The sequence below is a fragment of the Panicum virgatum genome, chromosome 2N, assembly GCF_016808335.1.
Source record: "Panicum virgatum strain AP13 chromosome 2N, P.virgatum_v5, whole genome shotgun sequence".
In the NCBI taxonomy this organism is placed as follows: Eukaryota; Viridiplantae; Streptophyta; class Magnoliopsida; order Poales; family Poaceae; genus Panicum; species Panicum virgatum.
Genome location: NC_053146.1, coordinates 57,468,546 through 57,492,554, shown reverse-complemented (window position 1 = coordinate 57,492,554; position 24,009 = coordinate 57,468,546). Strand labels below are relative to the sequence as shown.

Below are 24,009 nucleotides of genomic sequence, written 5' to 3'. Positions count from 1 at the left end.
ACTCTTTGCAAAGAATTTGGAGAAATGATGGCTAGGGAATTCGAGATGTCCATAATCGGTGAGCTCAATTTCTTCCTTGGGTTTCAAATCAAGCAAATGAAGGAAGGGACTTTCACCCATCAAGAAAAGTATACAAAGGATATACTCAAGAAATTCAAGATGGATGATTGCAAGCCGATCAAGACTCCAATGCCAACTAATGGACATCTTGACTTGGATGAGGGAGGTAAAACGGTTGACCAAACTCTCTATCGTTCTATGATTGGGTCGCTTCTTTACCTAACCGCATCTAGGCCCGATATCATGTTTAGCGTATGCATGTGTGCCCGCTTTCAAGCTAATCCTAAGGAATCACACATTAGTGCCGTTAAGAGGATCCTTAGATATCTCAAGCATACGCCTAGCATAGGCTTGTGGTACCCCAAATGCGCTAGTTTTACACTCTTGGGATACTCGGATTCGGACTTTGCCGGATTTCGTGTGGATCGCAAGAGTACATCGGGTGGGTGCCACTTGCTAGGGCATTCCTTAGTCTCTTGGTCGTCAAAGAAACAAAATTCCGTGGCCTTGTCAACTGCGGAGGCGGAATATATTGCCGCTGGGGCTTGTTGTGCTCAAATCCTCTACATGAAGCAAAGCCTCTTGGACTATGGTGTAGTATTAGATAGGATCCCGCTCCTTTGTGATAACGAGAGTGCCGTTAAAATTGCTAATAACCCGGTTCAACACTCTCGCACCAAGCACATAGATATTCGCCATCACTTTCTAAGAGATCATGTGGCAAGGAATGATATACTACTTTGTGGTGTTCGTTCCGAAGATCAATTGGCGGATATCTTCACCAAACCTCTAGATAAGAGCACCTTTTGTAGGTTACGAAGTGAGCTTAATGTTCTAGATGCTTCTAACGTCATATAATTGCCTTGTCATATAGATGCATTTCATTTGTACAAATGCTAGGGGCTTGTCTAACCTTGTCAAGATAGTGATGAACATGGGTCTTGCATGAGCCGGTGGTCTTTGTTTCGCTCATGGCATGAAGAATGGTTCATCATGAAGAAGCTTGCCAAGGGTTCAAACTTGACAAGATAGATTTAAATTCTTGCAATACATGTGCTTGTCATATAGAATGCATCCATGTTTAATTTCTCGCTTTGCATTGGCATTGCATCACGTTAGTAGCATCACAAGGGAGCAAATCACACTTCGAGAAAGATATTCATGCTAAATATGATATATCATCTCCACAAGAGTGATAAGATCAATATTGCGCTTTCATGCCTATTGAGTCACGTCCTATCGAACTTAAAGTTTCTATCTTTAAGTTCATAGGCAAAGTGGCTCATACATTTGGTTTTTGTGTTTAAAACCTCGTTTGGATCTTAATTTGCCTATGTTTATATAAAAGCTTGCGAGCACTTAGTATGAGTGTTTGAGGGGTGAGGTTGTCTCTCGAAAATGGTCCAAATTGAGTGTTTATGGCTTAGGTTTTGAAAATTTGGATTAGAAGTAGAGTTTGAAGTTCAGCAGAATTTTTCCTTAACCAACAGTTAAACCGACGCCTTGTTTTTCACTGCATCGGTTCAACCGGTGCTTAAGTCTTCGTGGCTTGGTTTTCTGCATCGTCTCTGGAACAAACTCCGACCGTTACACCGATGGCCACCGGTGCATCCGATGGTTGGCGGATGAACCGACGCCTTTGCTTCGGTTCAACCGGTGCTACTGCATGGAGTTGTGGCCCTTGCAGCGTCTATGGACCTTACTCCTGCCATTGCACCGACGCCCGTCGGATGTTCCGATGCCTCAGTGGCGGTTTTTCCGGTACCCCTCTGTTGACTCGTTCAATCTAGTTCAGATCTGGTCAAACTCAAACCGACGATTACACCGATGGTTAATTCTCTGAACCGTCGGTCTTTCCGGTGCTTAGGTTTTGAGGACCCGCGCTCACCTTTTCACCTATCTGCTTGCGGGCCCGACTCGTTAGTCTCACAAATCCTTTCTTCCTCCACGCGAACCGCCGCGCTCGGACTCCCGCTCCTCCGCCCGTACGCCGCCGCGCCCGTGCTTTCCACTCCTAGCCGCCGCCACTGCTAGTCCTCTGCACTGCCGCTCCGCCACGCCCGCACCCGCTCCCACGCCAGCGCCCGCGCCCGCGCCACGCCTGCTCCACACCTGCGCCGTCCGCGAGCCAGCGCCGCCACTTGCCTGCACTACTGCCCTCCTCTCGACCTGTGCGCTGCTCCACTTCTTTGGAGGTTCCACAAAGATTCGAGCCCTGTTTTGAGTTCACAGCACCCTTGGTTCGAGCGCGCTCAAGGTGTTCGAGAATTTGCTCCAAAGGGATTTCTTCGATTTTGTCGAGTTCTCTTCTCTGATCCTCCAGGGTATGATCTTCACACTTCCTTGGCATGTGTCATATTTTCTTTTTCCTATCTTTTACACATGACCACATATGACCTTTGCCTCTCACACACACACCTAGGCTCTTGATTTGATGAGATCTATCTTAGTGTGTTTCTTCAGAGGTTATCCACTAGAATTCATGTCATAGGCTCAAATCAAGTCCATGTTTTGCTTCTATGACAGATGGCTGGTGACAAGAAGGGAAAGGGTAAGATGGTTGCGCAGAAGAAGAAGAAGCGCACCCGTGACGACCGCGAGCGAGAGCAAGCTGACGCAGTTGCAGATGCTGTAGACAGGCAGGGTTCACTCAGGATCAGAGATCCTCAGGCTCAGGGGGAGCCACAGCAGCAGTTACGTCACTCAGGACGTACTCAGACAGCTCAGACCACACCTGAGTCCCGCTCACGTCCACGGACTCGAGGTGGTGGTACTCAGAGGGGAGCAGGTCATGCACAGCAACAGCACACCGGCAGTGGCACTCAGACAGGAGGTCAGGACAGTGGTGAGGAGCTGCCCGAGGTTGAGTTATTTGATCTCAGGGGTATTCCAGGACCTAGGGTCAAGAGACTGAGATATGTCACCCCGGAGCAGTGGTTTCCCGAGCAGAGAGACATTGGAGTTGATCGTCGCTTTTACACTCTGCTTCAGGAGTCTTTTTACCACACCTACTGCCAGTTGGATATCAAGATCAGTGAGCACAAGATGCTCCACTAGGTGGCTATGCGTGTGGCAGCAGGAGGGATTCCAGTGCTTCCTCTCTTCGAGAGATATGATGGATTGCCTGCTCTACTCAGTGAGAGGTCCAGATACATTCGAGAGTGGGTTCGAGTCTTCTACGCCACTCTGTTTATTGAGGAGGACCGGCAGTTTATTGACTTCATGTTCTAGGAGAGGCACTATCGTTTGACCCAAGCTCGACTGGCTACCCTGCTTGGAGTTCAGATTGCCGAGGAGCCACACTTCATGCACTATCAGGCTTATGGCAGCACGGTGCCTTCTCGTCGATCTCATGAGTCTCACGTCCCGTCTAACGAGGAGATCAGCGTTCTATTTCAGCAGCCCTTCTTACCTGGCACACCGAGAACTTCGGATATGCTGAATACAGTGGCACACTCTATACACCTAGCTTTGAGGAAGAGTCTGTTGTTCCGGATTGGATACAACGAGGGGATTACAACTCTGCAGTAGTGGCTCTTATTGTACATCATGACAGGTCGTGACTTTGACCTAGTCGACTTCTTTATCTGTGAGCTAGAGGACGTGATTCTGGATGGGATGACAGTTCACCGTCGCCATTCTTTTGCTCATTGGATCTGCTGGATACTTGCTCAGCTCAGTCAGAATGAGCATATGGATGAGCTGGAGCAGTCGAGGACACACTTCAATTTTTACTCACCTGCTACTCCTCGAGACGGTCGTCGTGGCTCGAGAGGCCAGCACAGGGCACAGCGGATACTTGATGAGCGTGTCTTGGCTGAGAGCAGAGTTGCAGATGATCCGACAGCAGCCGAGGACGCTTCACTAGCAGCAGCAGAGGCCCAGCTCCCACACTACCTGGTCACAGACTCAGAGGACTCGGAGGATGACAAGGATTTCATACCCACAGTTACCGTCCCTCGAGGTGCTCATGACGATGAGGCAGGATCCTCTGGTGCAGCCCGCACCCCTGCCCCTCCGGTTACCACTGCTCAGGTCACTCGGTCCGATGCACTCGCTACTATCCTTCAGAGGCTATCTGACCAGTAGGACCGATTTGCTGCAGCTCAGCTGAGTATGCAAGCTGAGCAGGCTCGCCAGCAGGAGGCCCAGACTCTAGTACTTGAGGGAATTCGGCAGCAGCAAGAGGCCATGAGGTTACAGCTTCAGCAGCAATCCCAGATCCAGCAGCAGATGTTCACTTTCTTCTCGGGATGCTTCGGTCAGCTGTACCGTCACACTGGACTGCCTGAGCCTCAGCTCCCTACACCCCAACAGCTCCAGTTCGACCTCACTGCTCCCGCTCCACCTGTTGGCGGTTTTGTGCAGACACCCTTGTCATCCTTCCCGATGTCACCACTTCTTCAGACCGGGTTGTTTGCCAGTCCTGTTCCTACTTCTGCTCCGGCTCCTGCTCCACAACCTAGTGTTTGGACTGCCGAATAGCATGCAGAGTTCCTTAGGCAGCAGCAGATCCTACACCAGCTCCAGCACCCCTCAGCTCAGTCACTCACTTTCGAGTCACCTTCACAGCCTGAGGTGCTCCGTCCGTCCGTCGTGCGCCCCACTCAGCCAGACCTGACTCCCGTCACGTCTGCTCCTCCGACGGACTCCACGGTCGTCGCCAAGCCAGTTGCTACCGCTACTCCAGCTACTTCTGCTGCTCCGACAACTCCGGTCGAGCAGAAGTTCTCTTCGGTCGACGACGACTGGACGGACGACGACGCCGACGACTCCGCCGCTCAGTTTTCCACCGGACCGAGTCTGAAGACCCCGCCTTCTCCAGCTCAGGATTAGATCGCCTTTCTTTTTGGTGCTTTGTTGCCAAAGTGGGAGATAGATAGGGGGAGTAGAGATAGGGGGAGCTTGGTGGTTTGTGGCGTGATTTGGATCTTCATGGTTTTTGTGTATGGACATGTTATTTGGATATTGTGTATGCTCTGTGTTGACATGTCCCTACATGTGTTTTATTTCGAGTAATGCATGCTTGTTTATCGCTTTCACTTTCATATCTTTTGTATCTCTACTTTGTGTTGTCATCAATCACCAAAAAGGGGGAGGTTGAAGTGCATCTAGGTAGATAGATGCTAATGGTAAGTTTCGGTGATTAATGACAACCGTATGCGACTAACGTGTGTTTTGAAGGAAAAATTAATGATTAAATTAGTCTCATATGAAATGTGAAAAGAGACCACTCAATTCGGAACAGCCATGCGTGCCAAGGACTCAATTTTAAAGATTAAGGACCCTTCTAGTCTCAAGTGTCACAAGGAGATGAAGGACACTTGATTTAGCTAGGGTTTTATAGTTTTTAGTTTTTGACCGTACTATTAAGAGGGGTTCATGAGTTAGTAGCTTGATCGAAATTGAGTTGGCCTTAGAAATCTTGCACACTCGCTCAAAAATAGCCCAAAATGGTCAATAGAAGTTAACACGACGCTTGGAAGAAGAAACAATCGAAGTTACATTCAAATCCAAGTCAATTCAGCTGAAAACAAAGAAAAACAGCAGCACTGGTTGAACCGGTGCCCTAGTATCGGATCATCCGATGCTTGGCGGAAGGACCGATGCCCTATCGGTCTATCTTCTCTAGATGCAGGCAGGAATCAAGTCAAAAACTCTATAGCACCGGTTGAAACGACGGTCAAAAGATAAGCACCGGTGCATTGGATGTACCTTGTTCCAGAGAGCATGTTTTTGGTGGACTTCAACTTCTCTTCAGCACCGGTTGAACCGACGCTTCAGAATCAAAGCACCGGTGCATTAGATGTCCTATGTTCCAGAGAGCTTGTTTGAGTTGATCAGTGAACCTCTTCAGCACCGGTTGAACCGATGCCCCTACGGAGCATGCACCGGTGCAATGACGCAAGCCTGGATACTGTGTCAGAACCCCAACGGCTAAAATTTGGACACAGAGAGACCGGTTGAACCGACGCCTCAAATCTGACACCCATCGGTTCTTCCGGTGCTCACGGTTTTTTTTGCAGTGGACTTCCAATGGCTATGTAACTCTTTCCACTCTATATAAGGGCACCACATGGCTCATTTCAGTTGCCTTTGACACCCTGAATATTTGAGGCCACCCTTGAGAAGAAGAGAAAGTGCTTTGAGCAAACAAGAGAAGATCTAGTGAATTGTTTGTGCTTCAACCTTGAAGAATTCAACCTTTGCAAGTGTAGCAAGTGTGCTTGAGCTAGGGCCAACTGAGTGTAGGTCAAGTGAAGGCTTAGGAGCTTGTTACTCTTGGTGTTTGACGGCACCTAGCCGGTCTTGGTGATCGGGAGGTTCTTGGTGAGCTCTTGGAGTTTGTGGGAGCCCCAAGACAAGAAGATTGTACACGATGTGAAGCTTGCCGTTCCGGAGATGGAGAAAGAGCATTCTTAGTGATCACTTGCTCCTTGGTGAAGCAAGGGAGCTATACCCTTGTGTGGGTGCTCCAACGTGGATTAGGGGGGAGCGTCAACTCCTCGATACCACGGGAAAAAATCCGGTTGTCTCGTGTCCCTTACTTTTATTTCAAGCAATTAAATCCTTTCGTTGTTATTCTTGCTTTTGATTGCTTGTAGTTTGACTAGGACAACTTGCTTGGTAGTGTGATCTTTTGCTTAGGTTTGATCTTGCTAGTGTGAAACCTTTAAGACAAAATGATCATGATAGTGTACTTACCTACCTAAGGACCTTTTGCTAGCTTGCTCTAGTGACTAGATTTCAAATTTGTAGATTGGGCAATACTAGTCTAGGTTAAGGACTAGATAGAAATTTGAAAAAGTCCAATTCAACCCCCCCTTCTTGGGCCACGATCCTTACAAGAGTGTTATGTACCAGGTCGAAAGCAGGAAGAAGAAGGTCCGGCGCCCGCATCGGGGTAGAATCCTACGCATAAAATGCGGATGTTAGCGTACGCTCGTGTCTTTCGTCATGACATGTAGAAACCGAAATATGAAACATAAAATCTATGCTCCATTGTACCTGTCGATATGACGCGGTGCAGTTTGGCCTTTTCAATCTTCTCTTGCATATATTGTGTCACTCTTGTGCAAAACTGAATTTGGGAGTTGCTGATGTTTATGCTTGCAGCCATGTAACGCTCTCTGAAATATTTCATGCACCCATACATGATGAACTCAACAATTCCCACAAGAGGAAAGGCATGACAAGAACGCATAATCATATTGAAACACTCTACATGGTTCGTTGTCTGAATACCATACCGTATTCCGTTGGTATCATAAAGGAATGACCATTTCTCCTTAGGTGCACCTCGAATCCATTGTGAAAATGGCTTCTCAATTGAATCCCTAGCCTCTGCAGCTTGACTCGTGCTTGGTCCTGATGCCCTTACCTTCACTAGCTCTGCAGTCAACTGATCAAGCATCTGCTATAATGCATTGAATTTTCTCTGTTGATTTTGGGTGCACAACCTCTTAAACATGTTCTTAAGATCCTTGTTCTTGAAGTGATCATAGAAGTTTGCACCCATATGCCTAATGCACCACCTGTTTTGGACATCGGGCCACAATGGAGGCGTTGTCGCAGTTCCACGTTGCAATTTCAGTATTGATTGCAGCAGACCTACTTGCCTATCACTAATAAGGCACACATCTGGACGTGCAGCAACAACATGAACCTTCACTCGTTCAAGAAACCAATACCAACTGTCTAAGTTCTCATTCTCAACAAATGCAAATGCGAGCGGAACTATTTGGTTGTTGCAATCTACCCCGATTGTGGTGAGTATCTGACCTTTATACCTTCCAGTCAGAAATGTGCCATCAATGCAGATCACCGGAAGACAACAATGAAATGCTCTAACACAGGCACCTAGGCAAAAGAAGGCTCGTTGCAGAATACTTTGCCCCTAGTCACGGCTGGTACGAGGTATGTGTCATAAAAGCTTCCAAGATTTCTAGCAGCAACCTGGGATAACATACGAGGTAGGTTATCATAGATACCTCGTATGTGCTGAACCGCATCTCGAACACCCTTTGTTTAGCCCGCCATGCCTTCAAATAACTAATGGTGTACTGGTAAGTCTGCTCAATGTATCGAACAATTATTTTTGGCTCATAATTTAGGTTGTCCATAATCAACCCATATATTTGCTTTGCAACAAAGTCGCATGATATATTGTGATGCGAGGGAAGAACTTCTGACAGCAAGCAAGTGTGCTCTGTCACAATGGAACATTTCCAGTTCGACTTCCATTTTCCCTTGAATGCATGTACTCGCCATGGACATCCATCATTCACACACTTCACCTCATATTCTTTACTGCCAGATTTTACGGCTCTAAATTCTCGTTTCAATGATATTGCCCGTAGTCTCACAGCATCTTTTACGACTTCAATGTTTGGATATGTTGTACCTTGCACTACCTCATTCCCTCTGTACTCCCACTCCTGATTTCGTACGTCTTCTGCGACATGACTGCCAAAATCATGCTCCTTCCACTCTTTTGGCAATGAGTACTGCTCGTCATCAGATGAGCCCTCATATTCTTCCATCTCTATTGCGGTTTGGTCTTCTGTCTCCATCTCGTCCACAATGCTATGTATCCTCTCTCCCTCATCAGCAAGGTCTTGTGGTCCGATATTTTGGTTCTCTATCTCTTCTGACTTATCTTGCTCAACATAGTTGGTCTTTCTTCGAATACTCGGAGTTGATTCATCTGCACCATGTTGGATTTGATTTTGTGTCTTCTCCCGGATTTGAACAAGAATGGCCAGAGGCCACCCACGCTCTAGAGCTGCTTGCATTTACTTCTGCCAGTCATCAGTGCTGTGTATCATCATCAATTCCCATAAATCACTTTCTACCTCCCAATTAACAAGAGACTGGACGGTCTTCACATGTGTTAACGGATCAACACAGAACCCACGCTGCAGCCACTTACATATGGAACCAAAACTCCTTTCCAGAGGTTTATCTATGGCGCTAGATGTGCACTTAAAGGCAGAAATGTCTACTCCATTTGGTCCATACAAAACATTGTAGTCACCATAAAATACTTGAAACTGCATCTTGCTCGATATATCTGTATATCACAGAATACTTATCGAGTTATACTCTTTACTTCACTACCTTATTCAATAATCCGTAAAAACTAAGTATGGAATTCAACTACAACATATAAGTATTCATAACTACGTGATGACACTCAAATTATATACTGCATATGCAAAATTCTATTCTAAATCGTAATTAATTTATAAACACGTCTCTAATAGTACTGCAATTGTAATAATAAACGCGTAGTACTAATTTTCTAAATTAATTTACTACTACGTAACTAAAATATCAGTAAACTCCTACTTAAATGATTCTACTATAGCACTAAATAAATTAAATTACTCTACAATACCAATGGAAAAATATATAAACTAAATGTACTAACCTGCAGATCACAAGTGCGGAATCCGGCAGGGCTTCGCCGCTTCCCTTCTCCTCACCCCTCTCTTTTTTTTTTCTGGATTTTTGGTGAAATTTTTGGGCTCAAATGAGGAGTGAATGAGGGTAGAATGTTTATATAGAGGGGCATGACCCGGTTGCCCGAGGGGGGCGACAGCCCCCCCTGTCGCGCCTGTGGACGAGGCCCACCGGTCGCCCGAGGGGGGTGACAGGCGCCCCCCTGTCGCCCGTTGGGGGGGCGACAGGCCCCCCTTGCACACGTGCGCCCCCGGCCAGGGACCTCGTTGCAAATTTGAAGAAAAAAATACATTTAGGGCCCGTCGCCCCCATAGGGCGACCGGGGTATATTTTTGAAATTTTTCAAAACAGACATATATTTTTGAAATTTTAATTTTTTTTAAATATAAAAAGGAAAAAAGGGCCTCTCTCTCTAAAAGCGGTAAAGCATATACAAGGGAGTTTGGGCCTCTAACGGGCCGGACCCAGCTATCTGCCAATGCCCAAACAGGCCATTCCTCCCCCTCTTGCGGAGCGAGCGCCACCGCAACCCCTCTCCGGCCGTCCCGTCCGGCCGTCCCCCAGGAGGTAAACGCCGCCCTCCTCCTCCGCCGTCTCCGGGGGCGGCCGTACCCGCCACGATGAACAGCATCAAGTCGGCTCTCCTCTCCGGCCAACGCCGGCACCCCCTCGTTGCGGCGGCGGCGGTGGCGGCCCCGCATCAGCAGCTGGGAGGCGCCGCGTCGTTCCACTCCACCCCCGTCCTGCAGCGGAAGCGCAAGACGCAGTGGCACAACGTAATCCCGCCTCCATCCGTCGCCCCTTCTTTGTGATGTAGCAGTAGCAGGCCCTCGTTTTCTTTTATGTAAAAAGATGCCTCCTTTTGTTTGATCCGAGCGTGGTTCGTATCTGGCCGGGAATCTATTTGATGAAATGCCTGTATGGAGCCAGGTCTGCGTTACCATTGGTGTTCTTTTATAGTCACGAGCTTGGTAAAAATTATAAATTGGGGAGGGATTGCCGCGTTGGATCAGTGTTCTTGCTCGACCCCTTTGGATCAATTTTGCATTATAGAACTATGCTACTGGACGGTATCAGGTGGATTTGGGGCGTTACTTATGCTCTGTACATGGCGATAGATGCGGAATTTGGGGATACTCTTGCTTGATATTTGATGCTTGCGAATCTTCTATTCCTCTGGGTGCACGTGCGCTGCTTTCTGCATTGCTCATTTCGTGCTTGATGCTACATGTGGAACTTGGCCACCAAATTTCATCAGATTGCTAAGGCTGCGGTAAAATTGCACTGTGATTTTCAGGTTTCTTGTTTATTTACAGATGTGATGTAAGTGAAACTTTGTGAACAGTGCTTAGTTCATCTGGTTTCTGTGTCTTGCCTACTTAAGTTACTATAATATATAGCATTGCATCTGGCTAGAAGCTTGTGCTAACTGGCTATTCACAAGATATATGGTTCCCTATTGCAAAATAGTTTGTGCTTTGAATGGAGAAATAACCAACACAATTTATCTTTTGTTGAGCAGAGATTCAACTATTACGCAAAACGTAGGAGGAATAGAGAAAATAAAAGGTCGATGGTACGGAATATGTCGGAGTATGCAGAGTACCTCTTCCAGGTCAGTGTAATGAAACGTTTCACATTTTTCATGTTATGTTAATATCAATTATGTTCCTGTTATGTTGGAATTTGGAAACATAGGAGTAGGCAGCTTATAGCTCCGATAAATCCTTTAAGTATGTGGTCTCTTTATTATTAAAACTATATCAACATATTAATTATTACGTTTTATCATATTCCTTTGCAAAGTAGAGATGAATGGATCCTAAAAGGCATGTGCTGCTCTCAGAAACTCTTGCCAGATTCCACAGCACAGTACAATAATTGCAAATCAGGTCCTAAAATCCCAATTGAATCCTTGAAGATTTTGGAATACATTAGTAGTTCGGAATCATCTGTTTATATTCCTGGAAGACATTAGACTCTAGAGGCTTTTATGTCTAAGGAGTGTGGAACTCAATAGTGATGTGAAATTTGTGATACAATAAAACAGAAACTTCTTATTTATCACCTGTTCTGTTTCTGCTTTCCATTTATTAAGACATTTGTGTTCAATTTGTTCTTACTACAACATTGGTTTGTAGCTTTCAATAACAATGTCTGTCAAATGCTTAATGGAGATATAGTGTTCTGGTCCATTTATATATGGCTTATTTTTTTCTTGATGTTCAGAGTTGGCGGGATGAAGATGAGAGAACTGATGCATCTAGTGGACCTTCATGGTTTAGAGGACATCGTTGGGTTAGGAATTCTAACAACAATGGTTTCCGTACACATGATTTTTATTACGGAAATTTCAGAAGCAGAGGTCCAGTGCTTTTCTGTTTTCCTATATTATAAGCATATTTGGATTATTCTTCTCTATAAATCTTAACTTGATTGAAAACTCCTTCAGCGGGCTTTCCATGTCTAACTGTTTTTATTAGAAGTGTTACAGATCTATTTGAGTCTTATGAAAGTTAGAAACCCGTAGATGATATTACAATGAACCTTCTGAAGTTGGTACATTCGTTTCTTGTTTGGCAACAGGAGGATTTGAGTTTTGCACGAGTGATGAGGATGAACCAGAGATTCTGTTTCGTAATGCTTTTCGAGACCAGCACACATATTATTGGTCCTTTTCCTCTGATAATTTTCAGTGGAGGAACTCCAGACGTGCTCACTCAGAAAAATTCAGAAACTGGAGTTCTGAAACGGATGATGAGGATGAAGAATCCACTCCATCAGAGGTATCTTTAGCACGGCAAGCTCTTGGATTGAGAACCTCTGGTCCGCTAAAACTTGAAGATGTTAAAAGCGCGTAAGATCTTTGAACACTTCCAAGGCTTTGAGTCCTTTTTTTTTCTGGCAGAGGTTGCGCCATGAAGTGTGTAATTTAGTTCCTTTGTGAACTGTTCCAAGATTATTTCATCATTTGTTTCCTTTCTCGTGATACTAGATACCGAGCATGCGCACTTAGATGGCACCCAGATCGCCACAATGGATCATCTAAGGTAAGTTGTTCAACAGCCAAAGTTATCTTTTATTTGCTTTACAAAATTATGTGTGACTTCTCTTCTCTGAATAATGTGCTTCCAAAATTATGTGCGACTTCTCTTTTTTTCTCTGAGTAATGTGCTGGACCTGGTAGTCTATGGCACATGTCCTGAGCACACATGAGGTGCCACTTTCAGGTAGGATTGAACTGAACATCAAACAGTATGGCTATATGAATTAATGATTAGACACTGAAGATACAGATTGTGTTCCCCCCGCCTTCTGTTCTTTATCCAATTAATTTCGGGCTGCATCTCTGTCGATCATGATAATGCACTAAATCATATATATATAATTATATAGCAAATAAATCTTCACTATGTTTGATCAATAAGGATTGGTCTGCAGCACACCGTGTCAGTGTTTCATGTTTTCAGAACTACCCTGTACTTGATTTAGTAGAAGACATGATATGAGATTCTGGTTTGGATTGAGTCAATTGCAATGTTGTATCTGGGACAGGTTAAATTTTTCTTGACAATGTTTTGGACTTTTTTCTTCAATTAGTGTGCAAGTAATTAACTATTGTTGTTCTATTTAGCTAATTATTAAGCATATTGGTTTTGTTCGATGGACAGGCTACAGCGGAGAGATTCAAGCATTGCAGTGCAGCATACCAGACCTTATGTGATAGTTTGGCTGCTGCATAGATAATTTTGAATGAAGATAGGTGCTGCATGAGTCCCTTTCAAACTTGTAGCTGCAAATTCTGAAGAGCTACCATGTGCTTGTGGTAGCCGTTACCACCCCAACCCCAAAAGTAGCATTGCTCTTGGCTCTTGGGAAATTGAGTCAACCCAAAATTGACCAAATAATATGAGTACTGTACCATGTAAAATCTTTTCTCACAGGTCATTGTTGTATTTTTTTAGTGATAGGAAGACATTGTTTATACCAGTCATTATTTTATCTTGGCTGAGTTACTGTACTGCAATTTAGGTCTGAATGTTTTCAACAGGCTAACAGTTGATTACATTACTATCTTTGCTGCTGACAAAGTTCTTGTGGACCTCCTGATTTTGGCAATGTTTCAATGCTTCCATTTGTTTAGAACTGGATCCTATGGACAACCTGATTTTGAAGGGCTTTCAAGTTCCAGTAGCAGAGTTCGTCAGGTTATGGGCTGCCATGCGATCTCAAATATTCAATTCAGACACAATTGTGTACGATTAGTATTGCAAGCAGTTTCAAACGGTTCAACCCTGCTGCAGAAATCCAGCAGCACAGTGAAAAGGGAATAAAAATTAGCAACAAAGGCATTCAAAGTCTACATTCTGCCCGTTTTGCAGAGATACACCTGTTGGGTGTTTTTTAATGAATTTTCACTGTTCTCAAGATTTGTGCCATTTTCATTTGGTCTGAAGTTACATTAGAAATTCCTTGAGAAATCTGCCTGTGAACAGGCCTTACAGAACATCAACATGGAAAATGCTCAACTGTGGACTGTGGTTCCATATTTTTGAGAAACGTTTTGAGTACATGTAAATCATGCAGACACAGAATACACCAATCTGAGTTTTGCTTTACTATGGTTAGCTGTACACCAATGAACAATCTTAGAAATCAAAATTATATTGCTCAAACTAATCATATTGATTCAAGCTGTACTCAACAATGATTAAAAAAAAAACATGGCCACATATCCTTCATTATGTTGTTTATGCTGCATTTGCGATGCGCAAGTGGACTAGAATGTGCTGGTTAAGCCTAGATATCCTTATCTTGTTGTCGATGTACCTGCAAAAGAAAACTCATTCAGAATAAGCATTAGTTCTCTGCTATGTTGAGTGACCAGTGACCCACATATTTCGTAAATGCAACTTGTGTTTTTCGGATTTCAATGACGTACAAGATTTCCATGACAAATTCTCCTTCAGCATCCAAGGGAAACTGCACACCACCAAATCGAATAGCTCCTTCCTTCATGGACACGCTAAAGGTATTGTTATTCCCTGTTTTGCTACATGTGCAGCGCAAAGCTCTGAGTCAGAACTGAGAATCAAAGTGCGAAGCAAAGCTCTGAGTCAGAACTGAGAATCAAAGTGCGAAAATTAAAAAGCACAATTTGTGTGATAATTTCACCCATATAATGCAAAACGTTCAATTTTCCCTCCCTGTACATGCACAGCATACAACTTGTTTTGCATGTTTGCACTTACAGTACTACAGTAACACTGTCAGTATAGCAGACTAGTGTTTCTTTCCGTATAGGACTACATAAGACAGATTGCTTTAACAGTTATAGATCGCACATACTGAAGAGGTGAAGTAAATATTTCCATTTCTTCTTCGTTAAGATGTATAGATCAGATGCAACTATGCAAAACTATCCTCGACAGGAAACACATATAACCAAATGTTGCAACTATTCATGCGTGATCTACAGACTTACCAAATGTTGCCTCTTGCACTGAGGCTAACGCCTGGAAACGGGCTCACTGAATTCTTCAATTGGCCGCCTTCTTTTATAATCTAAGTGGAAGTCCATTTTACTGTTAGTCATGTGAGGTACCCTAAGCCAATAAACACATTACAGTATTGCGCTATCACTTTATCATTTTACAAGGCTTGACATGTTCTGAAACTAACCTGGAAGTCCTTGAGACCGGCAGACGCAAGAGTTGACCAACTTTCACCTTCAGTCTAGACCCAAAGAAAGGCTAAATACCTTGAGGATCCTAAATATATGCAAATAAGTAGTATGAGAGTCCAGTTGAGTAAGCATTCTGACTAACCTGTGTGCCCCACAGTAGTTGCCATTCTCCCACCAGAATGTCCAGATCAACTTCAGCTCCATTTTGGCTTGAAATAAAATCATCAATGACCTGTCTAGCCAAAAACATAAATTGCATATATAACTTTCTTCATTTAGAGTGACAATGGATAATGCAATTTGCAATGATGCACCTCTTCTACTCCTGTCCCTGCAGATATAGTTGACAACAAAATTTGCCTTGCATCTGGACTCTTCTGTAGGACAAATGTGGTTCCCTGCACTACAGATTGTTTTGGAAAGACGATGAAATACAAGCATGGAAACCTTAAATTCATGACCTCAGGCAGATGTATGAACACCCCCGATGTTGCCAATAGTAAAATAACATCAAGGTTGTGTAATTGTACCTTGTTTCCCCTTGAAATACGTATGTTCCCAGCATGGGATAAGTATGTTGTGTCAAGCCAACCCTTTGCTTCATCTCCAAGAAGCCTAAATGGCACTGGGTATGGAACTTTGAATGGCAGAAATTTGAAGGTGAATGCTGCTCGGTCAAAACGGAAAAGAATGCGCTTTCCGTCCTCAATAGTTGCTTCTGCCTGTTTTTATTTTCAGAAAATGCCTCACCATGAGGTCATGGACAAGTGTTATAAAAGCACTACAAAGTAGCAGTTAGCAGTAACATAGAAGCATGTATCATTAGCCCCGATATAAGATCAGTACATTTCTTTCGGCAGCATATTTCTTGCCCCGATATAAAATCAGCAGATTTCTTTCCAGTTAACTCTCGTTATGGAAGTACAAGTCCTTATTTTATTTCCAAACTCCTTTTTATTATTGACAATATAACACTTAGTGAATCTTCCACAATCTGTTAGTGAATCTTCAACAATCTGTTCAAGACTTCAAGTATTAACAGATTGTTGGATCATCAGTCTATATATGGATTGGCTTGTACCATCATGACACTGAAATGGAATCTTTCTTCATTTTTGTGGGAGTGAAATCAAAGAATAAATAGACTTCCCAAGGACATGATACTAAAACATTACTATAGTATATAAGCGCAACATCCCAGCAAAGCTCTTTATTTAATGTAGATACATTATGAATTCAGCAAACCAAGTTCCAAAAGGCATAACTAAACACAAAATAAAATAATAATAAATGAAGTGGTGGCATTGGTAAAGGAAAAATCATAAAAAATGTAGGATCACATAGGAAGGATGGAAATCTATAAAGCCCTGTGCAGAGTTAAAAACTTTTGTGATATTGACACAGAAATTACCTCTACTTTCAGATCACCAACTGATTCTGAAAACCGTACAACATTAACCACCCTTGGATCATCTGTCCGGAGGTAAACTTCCTGGAAGATCCTGAAAGAGTCAACTCCAACAAAAGTCCGCTGCAGGCAATGTGAAATGACAACAATTTTAGTCATGTCTCTAGAGACCGGATAAATAGTAGATGAAATATACCATTCTCCTTATACATAAGCGATTTTTGTTCCTTAACCTGAATAGGGGATGCTGTCCCTGGTCTCGTAGTGAAGATGAGCTGCCAGCTACCTTCAATTAAACTTGAACTTGTCTGCAGAGAAACCATGAAGTGATCTAAAAGGCTGTCCTTGGATCATCTTTCTTTCTTAAAAAAAAAAAGAGGGGAAGCCAGCTTTCCTCTCACGCTTTTTTCTAAACCTTTTCAGATTTATTGGGCACAGACATGCTAACATTTTTTCCAACTTCTCTGGGTCACATCTCTTGAATTTTAAAAAGAAATATAGCACGTCACCGAGTTTAGTGCTTAGCTATTCCATATATTCACTGTCACCACAATCAAATTCTGCCAAAACGAACAATATTGCCGTGCAGGTAAACTCTAAGCAGTCAAGACTCAGCTCCAGCATATTATTTCTGTACGTCGGTAAACCCCAGCAGAAGGTTTCAGTTCGGTTTCAACTTGACAAAGAAAGGTTTAAGCCATTGGAGTATGAAGCCTGAATCATTGACAACTGAACTCACTAACCAGCCACTAAGGGAGCGATCCCAGGTAAAGCACATAGAAATCGAACGGTACCGGATCAGGCACGCCTCCCAGGGCTTCGAGGGCCTGCACGGCGCTCTCCACCTCCTGCACACACGCGGGCCACAGAGAAATCCATCAGTAGCACGCCTACATGCGTTTCATCAAGCAGGTGGCGCGCGCCTGGCATGCCGGGGAGGCTGTCACCAGCTCAAGTCAGCCGCGAAGGTTCCTTGCCTGGAGCTGCCGCGGCGCGACGGCGCGGCCGCGGCCTTGGACGCCGAGGAGGGCCTCGAGGAGCGCCGCCTCGGGCTCCGAGTACGCCGCCTCCCCGACCGCGACCGACCCCGCGGAGACCCGCCCGGCCCCGTGGCGGCGAGGCCGCCGGTGCTGGCCCGGCCTCCGCGAGCGGAGCGGCGGCGCGCGGGAGGCGCCGAAGCGAGGCGCGGCGGACTGCGGAGGCCGGAGGTGGACGAGGCCTCCGGCTGCTGCTGTTGCGGCGGCGGCCATGGCTCGCGCGCTGGGTGGGAATCGGGATGGGGCGCGGCGTTCGTGGCCCGCGTTCGCGCTCACGCCTGGGTGGCGGCTGTGATCGAAACCGTTCGCGTCGTGTTAGACGAGCGCCACACGGCGGGAGCGGGTGGCCGCGCAATTGTTATCACCTCTTCGCGGACGCGTATGAAATTTGTGATTTGAATATTGTTCATTTCTTTCTGCGGGTGTGTTTAGATCCTGCAAAATCCTGTAAAATTGGCACTGTAGTGAATTGTAGCACTTTTCGTTTGTTTGTGATAAATATTATTCTATCATGAGGTAACTAGGCTCAAAAGATTCGTCTCAAAATATACATCTAAACTGTGAAATTAATTATTTTGTTTACCTACATTTCATACTTCATGTATGCGTGAAAATTTGGAGGAAGTTGGGGAAACTAAACACAGCCTAACCTTTTTAGCAAGTCCAACAATATCGATGATTTCTTTTCACTCTGCTTGTTGCCGGTTGATGCCAAATGGGCACTAGTCGCCTGTTCCAATAGAACGTGGGGATCCGAAAAATTGCGGATCATGGTTTACATAGGGATTTTGATGACTGATTTGGTAGGGATTTCTACGATTGATTTGGATCTCAATATCTCATGATGAAATGTCTTGCCGTGCAATCAAAGGTCAAAAAGGTGATTTCCCTGTCATGGTTGTTTTCTTTAATTTTTTATTGGTTTTTTTTTTCAGCGATGAGCTGGTGACAATATTGATGGATGGTTCATTCATTGTAGGTTTGCAAATGCTCGTCGTCAAATGAAAAGCGAATTGACAATCAACACATAGCAAATGAACATCTGAATGTCTTTGGACACGTCAGCATGTTATGAAAAAAAAATTCCGTGTTAATTTGTGTGGTCTACAAAGCTTTGTTTGTTGAAGAAAAATGGGTCATTTCATATATACATGTTGAACATTAAAGGTATTAAGACGTACTTCAAGGTGTGTATATGCGCGTACATCCATATATGAAAAGTTAGTTGATCAAATAAATTTAATTTAAGTGCTGGAACAAGTATGTAAAATTCGAAATGATTGAATTGAAAACAATTTCATTGATCGTGCTGATAATATCTGAACTAAGAATTCCTCTGCTGGATATGCTAGGAGCTTGGAGCCCTATATATGACGACGTCGTTGCACAGCGTATGAATTTTCTGCAACAACTAATAACCTCAAGATATTCCCTGGTTAGTAGTGTTTAGCTACTAGCCTACTACTACGTACTGCCGGTAATTATCCTCTCTAAGTCAACTTTCCAGGTACACACGCATGAAGAAGGTAACCGCCGGCAGTGTTACATTGTTGCACTGTTATGGTATAAGTCAAGTAAATAAAGAATATGAGATCTACAGGAATATCTCCCTAGCTATGTTTCCTTCTTCGTCCACTTCACTCCGGACAACGACACTCGTGCAACATGCGTGCAAGCATCCAAGCACAAAGCTACAACATGCCATTGTTAGTTGGGTAACCTTTGGCTCTCTTGATGCCACCCATTCTCAAAGAAAATCAAAGGGGAAATAAAGTTGCAGGGACGACCAAGACCAATTGCCACACACTTGACAATGGTGTGCAGTGAATGGAGGGATTGTATTGTAGTAGGTAGTAATGTGATGGATAGCCGAACACCTACCATCACCAAGAAGATTGATATAAATAGTACATGTAATTGATGATAGGGATCGGTTTTGGTGAGGAAGCAAAGGAGTAAAGTTTCAGATTTTGGTAGTACTAATGTGGTAATGCCCTTCGCTAAATTAATTGGACGCATGTATAATGACCGGCTTGCACTGCACTGCATATATAGACGTGTTTCGCCTTGACGCCGTGTTCCGTGGGTGGCGATGTGCAGAGGTGGTAATGGGTCATGGACCTAGGGGTCTTTTCACAATTCAACTCGTCACTTATATATTTTTAGCTTAAAATTATATAGAATTAGAGTCTGGCTCTTGAATTATCTATGTCAAATTTTAAGACCCTTATCACCCCGCAACTTGTCTTCACCGTGTAGGCTGGAACTCTTTTTCCATAATCTAAAAATATGGAAAAAGATTAGAGATGCGAGCACACACGTGGATATATAGGTGTGTCTGTGTGCACCTTGCCTAGCAGCTAGCGACGTGGAAACTCAAATCACGAGCATATAGCAAAGGTATTAACCACTGACCGATTGCCACAGTAACATGGGGCATCATTGGTTACTGCTTCAAAGCGAATGACATACCAAGGGATCTACAACAATACAAAATCTGGATTGCCAAATGGCTCCTTGGTGGGAACTCTGTCTACACCAGTGGATGTGCAACCATATGCTGGGCGATTTGGAAATGCAGGAACAGAGCCTGCTTTGACAAAAAAAATTATCAAAAGCCCCTGCGAGATTATAATATATGCTTGTTCTTTTCTAACCTACTGGGTAGGCTAATACAATGAGGCGACGCAGAAAAGGATTCTCGAGGGTGTCCAGAAGCTTATGGCCTGTGCACACAAGGTGCTTCACCAACCCTGAGGCTGTTACCATCCCCCCGGTGGGCGAACAAGATGAAGAAGGAGATGAATGATCGGATGGCTCCGGTTGTCTTGATGGTTTTGTACGTCTGTTATGCTATACTGCGCTGTGTTAGGCTTTTGAGACTTCTTGTATGCTTTTGTTGGGGACTTCGACCTGGGAATCCTGGGTCAGACATTTCTCGAGTTCTAGGCTGAATCAGTCTAGCAGGTCGCTCCCCCTTCCCCCCTGTTTCCGGTTTATGTTTCTTCCTCCCTGAACTTGTCTCTTAAACACTTTGTAATTTCGGAATTTCCATTATGCAATGGAAATGGGGTGGATCCTCATGTCGAAAAAGCAAAGGTATTAACCACTATTGTTATTAGGAAGGTAGGTGAATTCCCTGAGCCTCCTATTCCTAGAATAGAGTGCCATATGCCCATGCATGTGAGCGGTGTGTATTAGTGGCTTCCATGATATATAGATACTAGGACAAAAGGAGATGGAGCAGAAGGCCGACCTCGGTGCAGTTGTGTTCATATGCCAATAAGGCAGACTAAAATTACTGTCATTTTTGGAGTAGTATCTAGGAAACCGATTGTAGGATGGAATCCTATAGTGTGCTCACCGTTTCGCTTGTAACAAAGTTTTCTGGCACATTTCCTTAAAAAAAAGTTTTCTGGCACATAGGAAGAATATGGATCGATCATGCCCTCTGTTTCAAATTATTATAAGTCTTATTTCATTTAACTATAAATAAGCCATTGGCCAACAATATTTTCTTTCAGGATTATACTTTTTTTATTTATGAAGTGGCGTGGCTAGCTGTATGTTCTCCCGGCTCTCCACCGTAGCTCGTACTGACTCTAGCACACCAAGATTATTAGTCGACCAGAGATTGTCGTTCGGTTGCTGGCGACCACCCCTCTTCGTTCTCCTCCTCCTTTTGAGGGGATCTGGCCTCCAACTTTTCCATGCCACCTATTGCCAAACAGCAATCTGGTTCACAAGATCCAGCAATCCTTTCTTTGTTGTTCTACTAGACAAATATGAAGTGAAGTTGCTATGAACAAACTTTGTTTAATGCTGTTATCGAATCTCTTGATCTCAAGGAGATTGTTATGTCGGGCCGCCAATATACTTGGGTGGGACCCGGAGACAATCCGACATTTGAGAAGTTTGATAGAGTTCTTGTCATTACGGATTGGGAAGATAAATTCCCTCTATCGACGGTTGAACCAAGATATAGAAATATTTCTGACCATACCCCTCTAGTTCTCAACACGGGGGCGTCAACTCACCAAACCAAATAACGACCTTTCAAATTTGAGAGAGGTTGGTTATTTCGGGATGGTTTCTATGATATGTTTGCAAATATTTGGCAATCAGAGAACTCTGTACGTTCTCCACTAGAGCGGTGGCAGGATAAGATTCGTAGGCTCAGACAACATCTCAGAGGTTGGGCCAAGCATACAGCAGGGGCTTACAGAAAAGAGAAGAAGAGACTTTTAGCTCTTTTAGACAATCTAGATAAGAAGGCTGAGAATGCCCCTCTGTCCGATCAGGACATTAATCTTAAACATTATCTAAAAGAGCATTTAGTGCTTCTTTTGAGAGAAGAAGAAATCAAGTGGTATGAGAGAGCTAAGGTCAAAACTCTTTTAGAGGGAGATGATAACACGAGGTTCTTCCATCTAGTGGCTAATGGGAAGCATCGAAAACAACATATATATAGACTTGAAAATGATCAAGGTGTTGTTGTTGGAGATGACCAACTCAAAAGCCATATCACTCAGTATTATAAAAAACTCTTTGGGGCTCCAGATACTTCGGAGATTACACTTATGGAAGATCAAATCTTGGATATTCCACAAGTGTTCCTAGAGAAAAATGATGTGCTCATTAGTGAGTTCACTGAATCTGAAGTGAGGGATGCTGTTTTTCAAATGGAGCATAACAAGGCTCCAGGTCCTGATGGATTCCCAGTTGAATTTTACCAAGTCTTCTGGAATGTAATTAAGGACGACCTTATGGCTCTCTTCTCAGATTTTCATAGAGAGGATTTAAACCTCTACAATTTGAATTTTAGGATTATTACTCTAATTCCCAAAATCCAAGATGCTACCAAAATTCAGCAATACAGACCAATTTGTGTCCTTAACGTCAGCTTTAAATTTTTTACCAAAGTTGCCATGAATAGACTGAATAAAGTAGCTAAGATTGTGGTGAATCCAACGCAGACTGTCTTTATGCCAGGTAGGAATATCATGGAAGGAGTAGTTATACTACACGAAACTATCTATGAGTTACATACCAAAAGGCGAAATGGGGTCATTTTCAAAATTGATTTTGAAAAGGCCTATGATAAATTGAAATGGTCCTTCCTTCAGCAAACTCTATGCATGAAAGGTTTTTCTTCGAAATGGTGTAGATGGATTGAAGGAATGGTGACTGGTGGAAGTGTGGGGATCAAAGTTAATGACGAAATTGGTCCTTACTTCCAAACTAAGCGAGGGCTCCGTCAGGGAGATCCTATGTCGCCTATCTTATTTAACATCGTTGCTGATATGCTAGCTCTACTTATTAACAGAGCAAAAGCCGATGGTCAAATAAGAGGCGTCATCCCTCATCTTTTAGATGATGGTTTATCAATTTTACAATATGCTGATGACACAATTATCTTTCTTGATCATGACCTGGAACAAGCAAAGAATCTAAAACTTTTGCTTTGTGCTTTCGAGCAATTATCAGGGCTAAAGATCAATTTCCACAAGAGTGAAATCTTCTACTATGGTGCGGCTAAAGAGATAGAGGAGTCCTATACCGATCTCTTTGGTTGTAATGCAGGTGAATACCCTTTTAGATATCTAGGGATTCCAATGCACCATAGGCAACTCCTTAATTCCGAATGGAGAAAAGTAGAAAAACGTTTTCAGAAAAAGCTCTCTTGCTGGAAAGCTAAGTATCTTTCTTATGGTGGACGTCTTGTCTTGCTAAACTCGGTACTTAGCAGTCTACCCATGTTTATGATGTCCTTTTTTTGAAATCCCTAAAGGGGTACTAAAAAATCTTGACCATTTCAGATCAAGATTTTTTTTGGCAAGGATCTTCTGAGAAACATAAGTATAGACTTGCAAAATGGGACATTTTGTGTCGTCATAAGGACCAAGGGGGACTAGGTATCTTAGATTTACAATTGCAAAATAAATACTTATTGGCTAAATGGTTGGTAGATTTGCTTAACACTGATGGCATGTGGCAAACTTTACTAACAAATAAATATCTAAGGTCTAAGTCCCTCACTCAAGTAAAGGCCAAACCTTATGACTCCCATTTCTGGAGGGGTCTTATGCATATCAAAGATGAAGTGTTGGCCAAAGGTTCCTTCGATATTAAAGATGGGAGCAAAACTCGATTCCGGGATGATACTTGGGTAGGGGATTTGCCTTTCAAAATTAAATATTCATCCCTTTATAATATTGTGCGTGATCCTCATGCAACTGTGGCAAGAGTAATGGCTACAAAGTCCCCTCAATGTTTCTTTCAGGAGGGCTTTGGTGGATAACAAACGTGTGGAATGGCATAATCTGGTAGCACAAGTTGCTCATGTTGAAATG

The 24,009-nt window shown here is 43.7% G+C and overlaps 2 protein-coding genes across 2 annotated transcripts; one reads left to right on the top strand and one right to left on the bottom strand.

Annotated features, from left to right (window-relative positions):
* Positions 1–9,994: 9,994 nt before the first annotated feature.
* On the top strand, positions 9,995–13,616 carry LOC120658404. Its single transcript, XM_039936678.1, has 6 exons — positions 9,995–10,301; positions 11,048–11,140; positions 11,755–11,890; positions 12,112–12,382; positions 12,521–12,575; positions 13,197–13,616. The coding sequence occupies exons 1-6, from the start codon at positions 10,146–10,148 to the stop codon at positions 13,266–13,268; spliced, it is 783 nt and encodes a 260-aa protein (XP_039792612.1). The 5' UTR covers positions 9,995–10,145; the 3' UTR covers positions 13,269–13,616.
* A 426-nt stretch (positions 13,617–14,042) lies between these two features.
* Positions 14,043–17,965, bottom strand: LOC120658359 (probable plastid-lipid-associated protein 12, chloroplastic). Its single transcript, XM_039936626.1, has 11 exons — positions 17,597–17,965; positions 17,414–17,467; positions 16,853–16,927; positions 16,623–16,742; positions 15,742–15,933; positions 15,526–15,609; positions 15,354–15,443; positions 15,208–15,261; positions 15,011–15,090; positions 14,468–14,578; positions 14,043–14,355 (listed from the first exon to the last, which is right to left on the bottom strand). The coding sequence occupies exons 1-11, from the start codon at positions 17,867–17,869 to the stop codon at positions 14,277–14,279; spliced, it is 1,212 nt and encodes a 403-aa protein (XP_039792560.1). The 5' UTR covers positions 17,870–17,965; the 3' UTR covers positions 14,043–14,276.
* Positions 17,966–24,009: the final 6,044 nt, after the last annotated feature.

What these genes read in the sequence shown, in the direction of transcription:
- LOC120658359 (XM_039936626.1), bottom strand. Translation starts at nt 17,869, where the DNA reads ATGGCCGCCGCCGCAACAGCAGCAGCCGGAGGCCTCGTCCACCTCCGG. An exon ending in CCGGTCTCAAGGACTTCCAG is followed by an intron (nt 15,091 to 15,207) that starts GTTAGTTTCAGA and finishes ACTTCCACTTAG; the next exon opens with ATTATAAAAGAAGGCGGCCA. An exon ending in AGTGCAAGAGGCAACATTTG is followed by an intron (nt 14,579 to 15,010) that starts GTAAGTCTGTAG and finishes CTGCACATGTAG; the next exon opens with CAAAACAGGGAATAACAATA.
- LOC120658404 (XM_039936678.1), top strand. Translation starts at nt 10,146, where the DNA reads ATGAACAGCATCAAGTCGGCTCTCCTCTCCGGCCAACGCCGGCACCCC. An exon ending in ATGCAGAGTACCTCTTCCAG is followed by an intron (nt 11,141 to 11,754) that starts GTCAGTGTAATG and finishes CTTGATGTTCAG; the next exon opens with AGTTGGCGGGATGAAGATGA. An exon ending in CTTGAAGATGTTAAAAGCGC is followed by an intron (nt 12,383 to 12,520) that starts GTAAGATCTTTG and finishes TCGTGATACTAG; the next exon opens with ATACCGAGCATGCGCACTTA.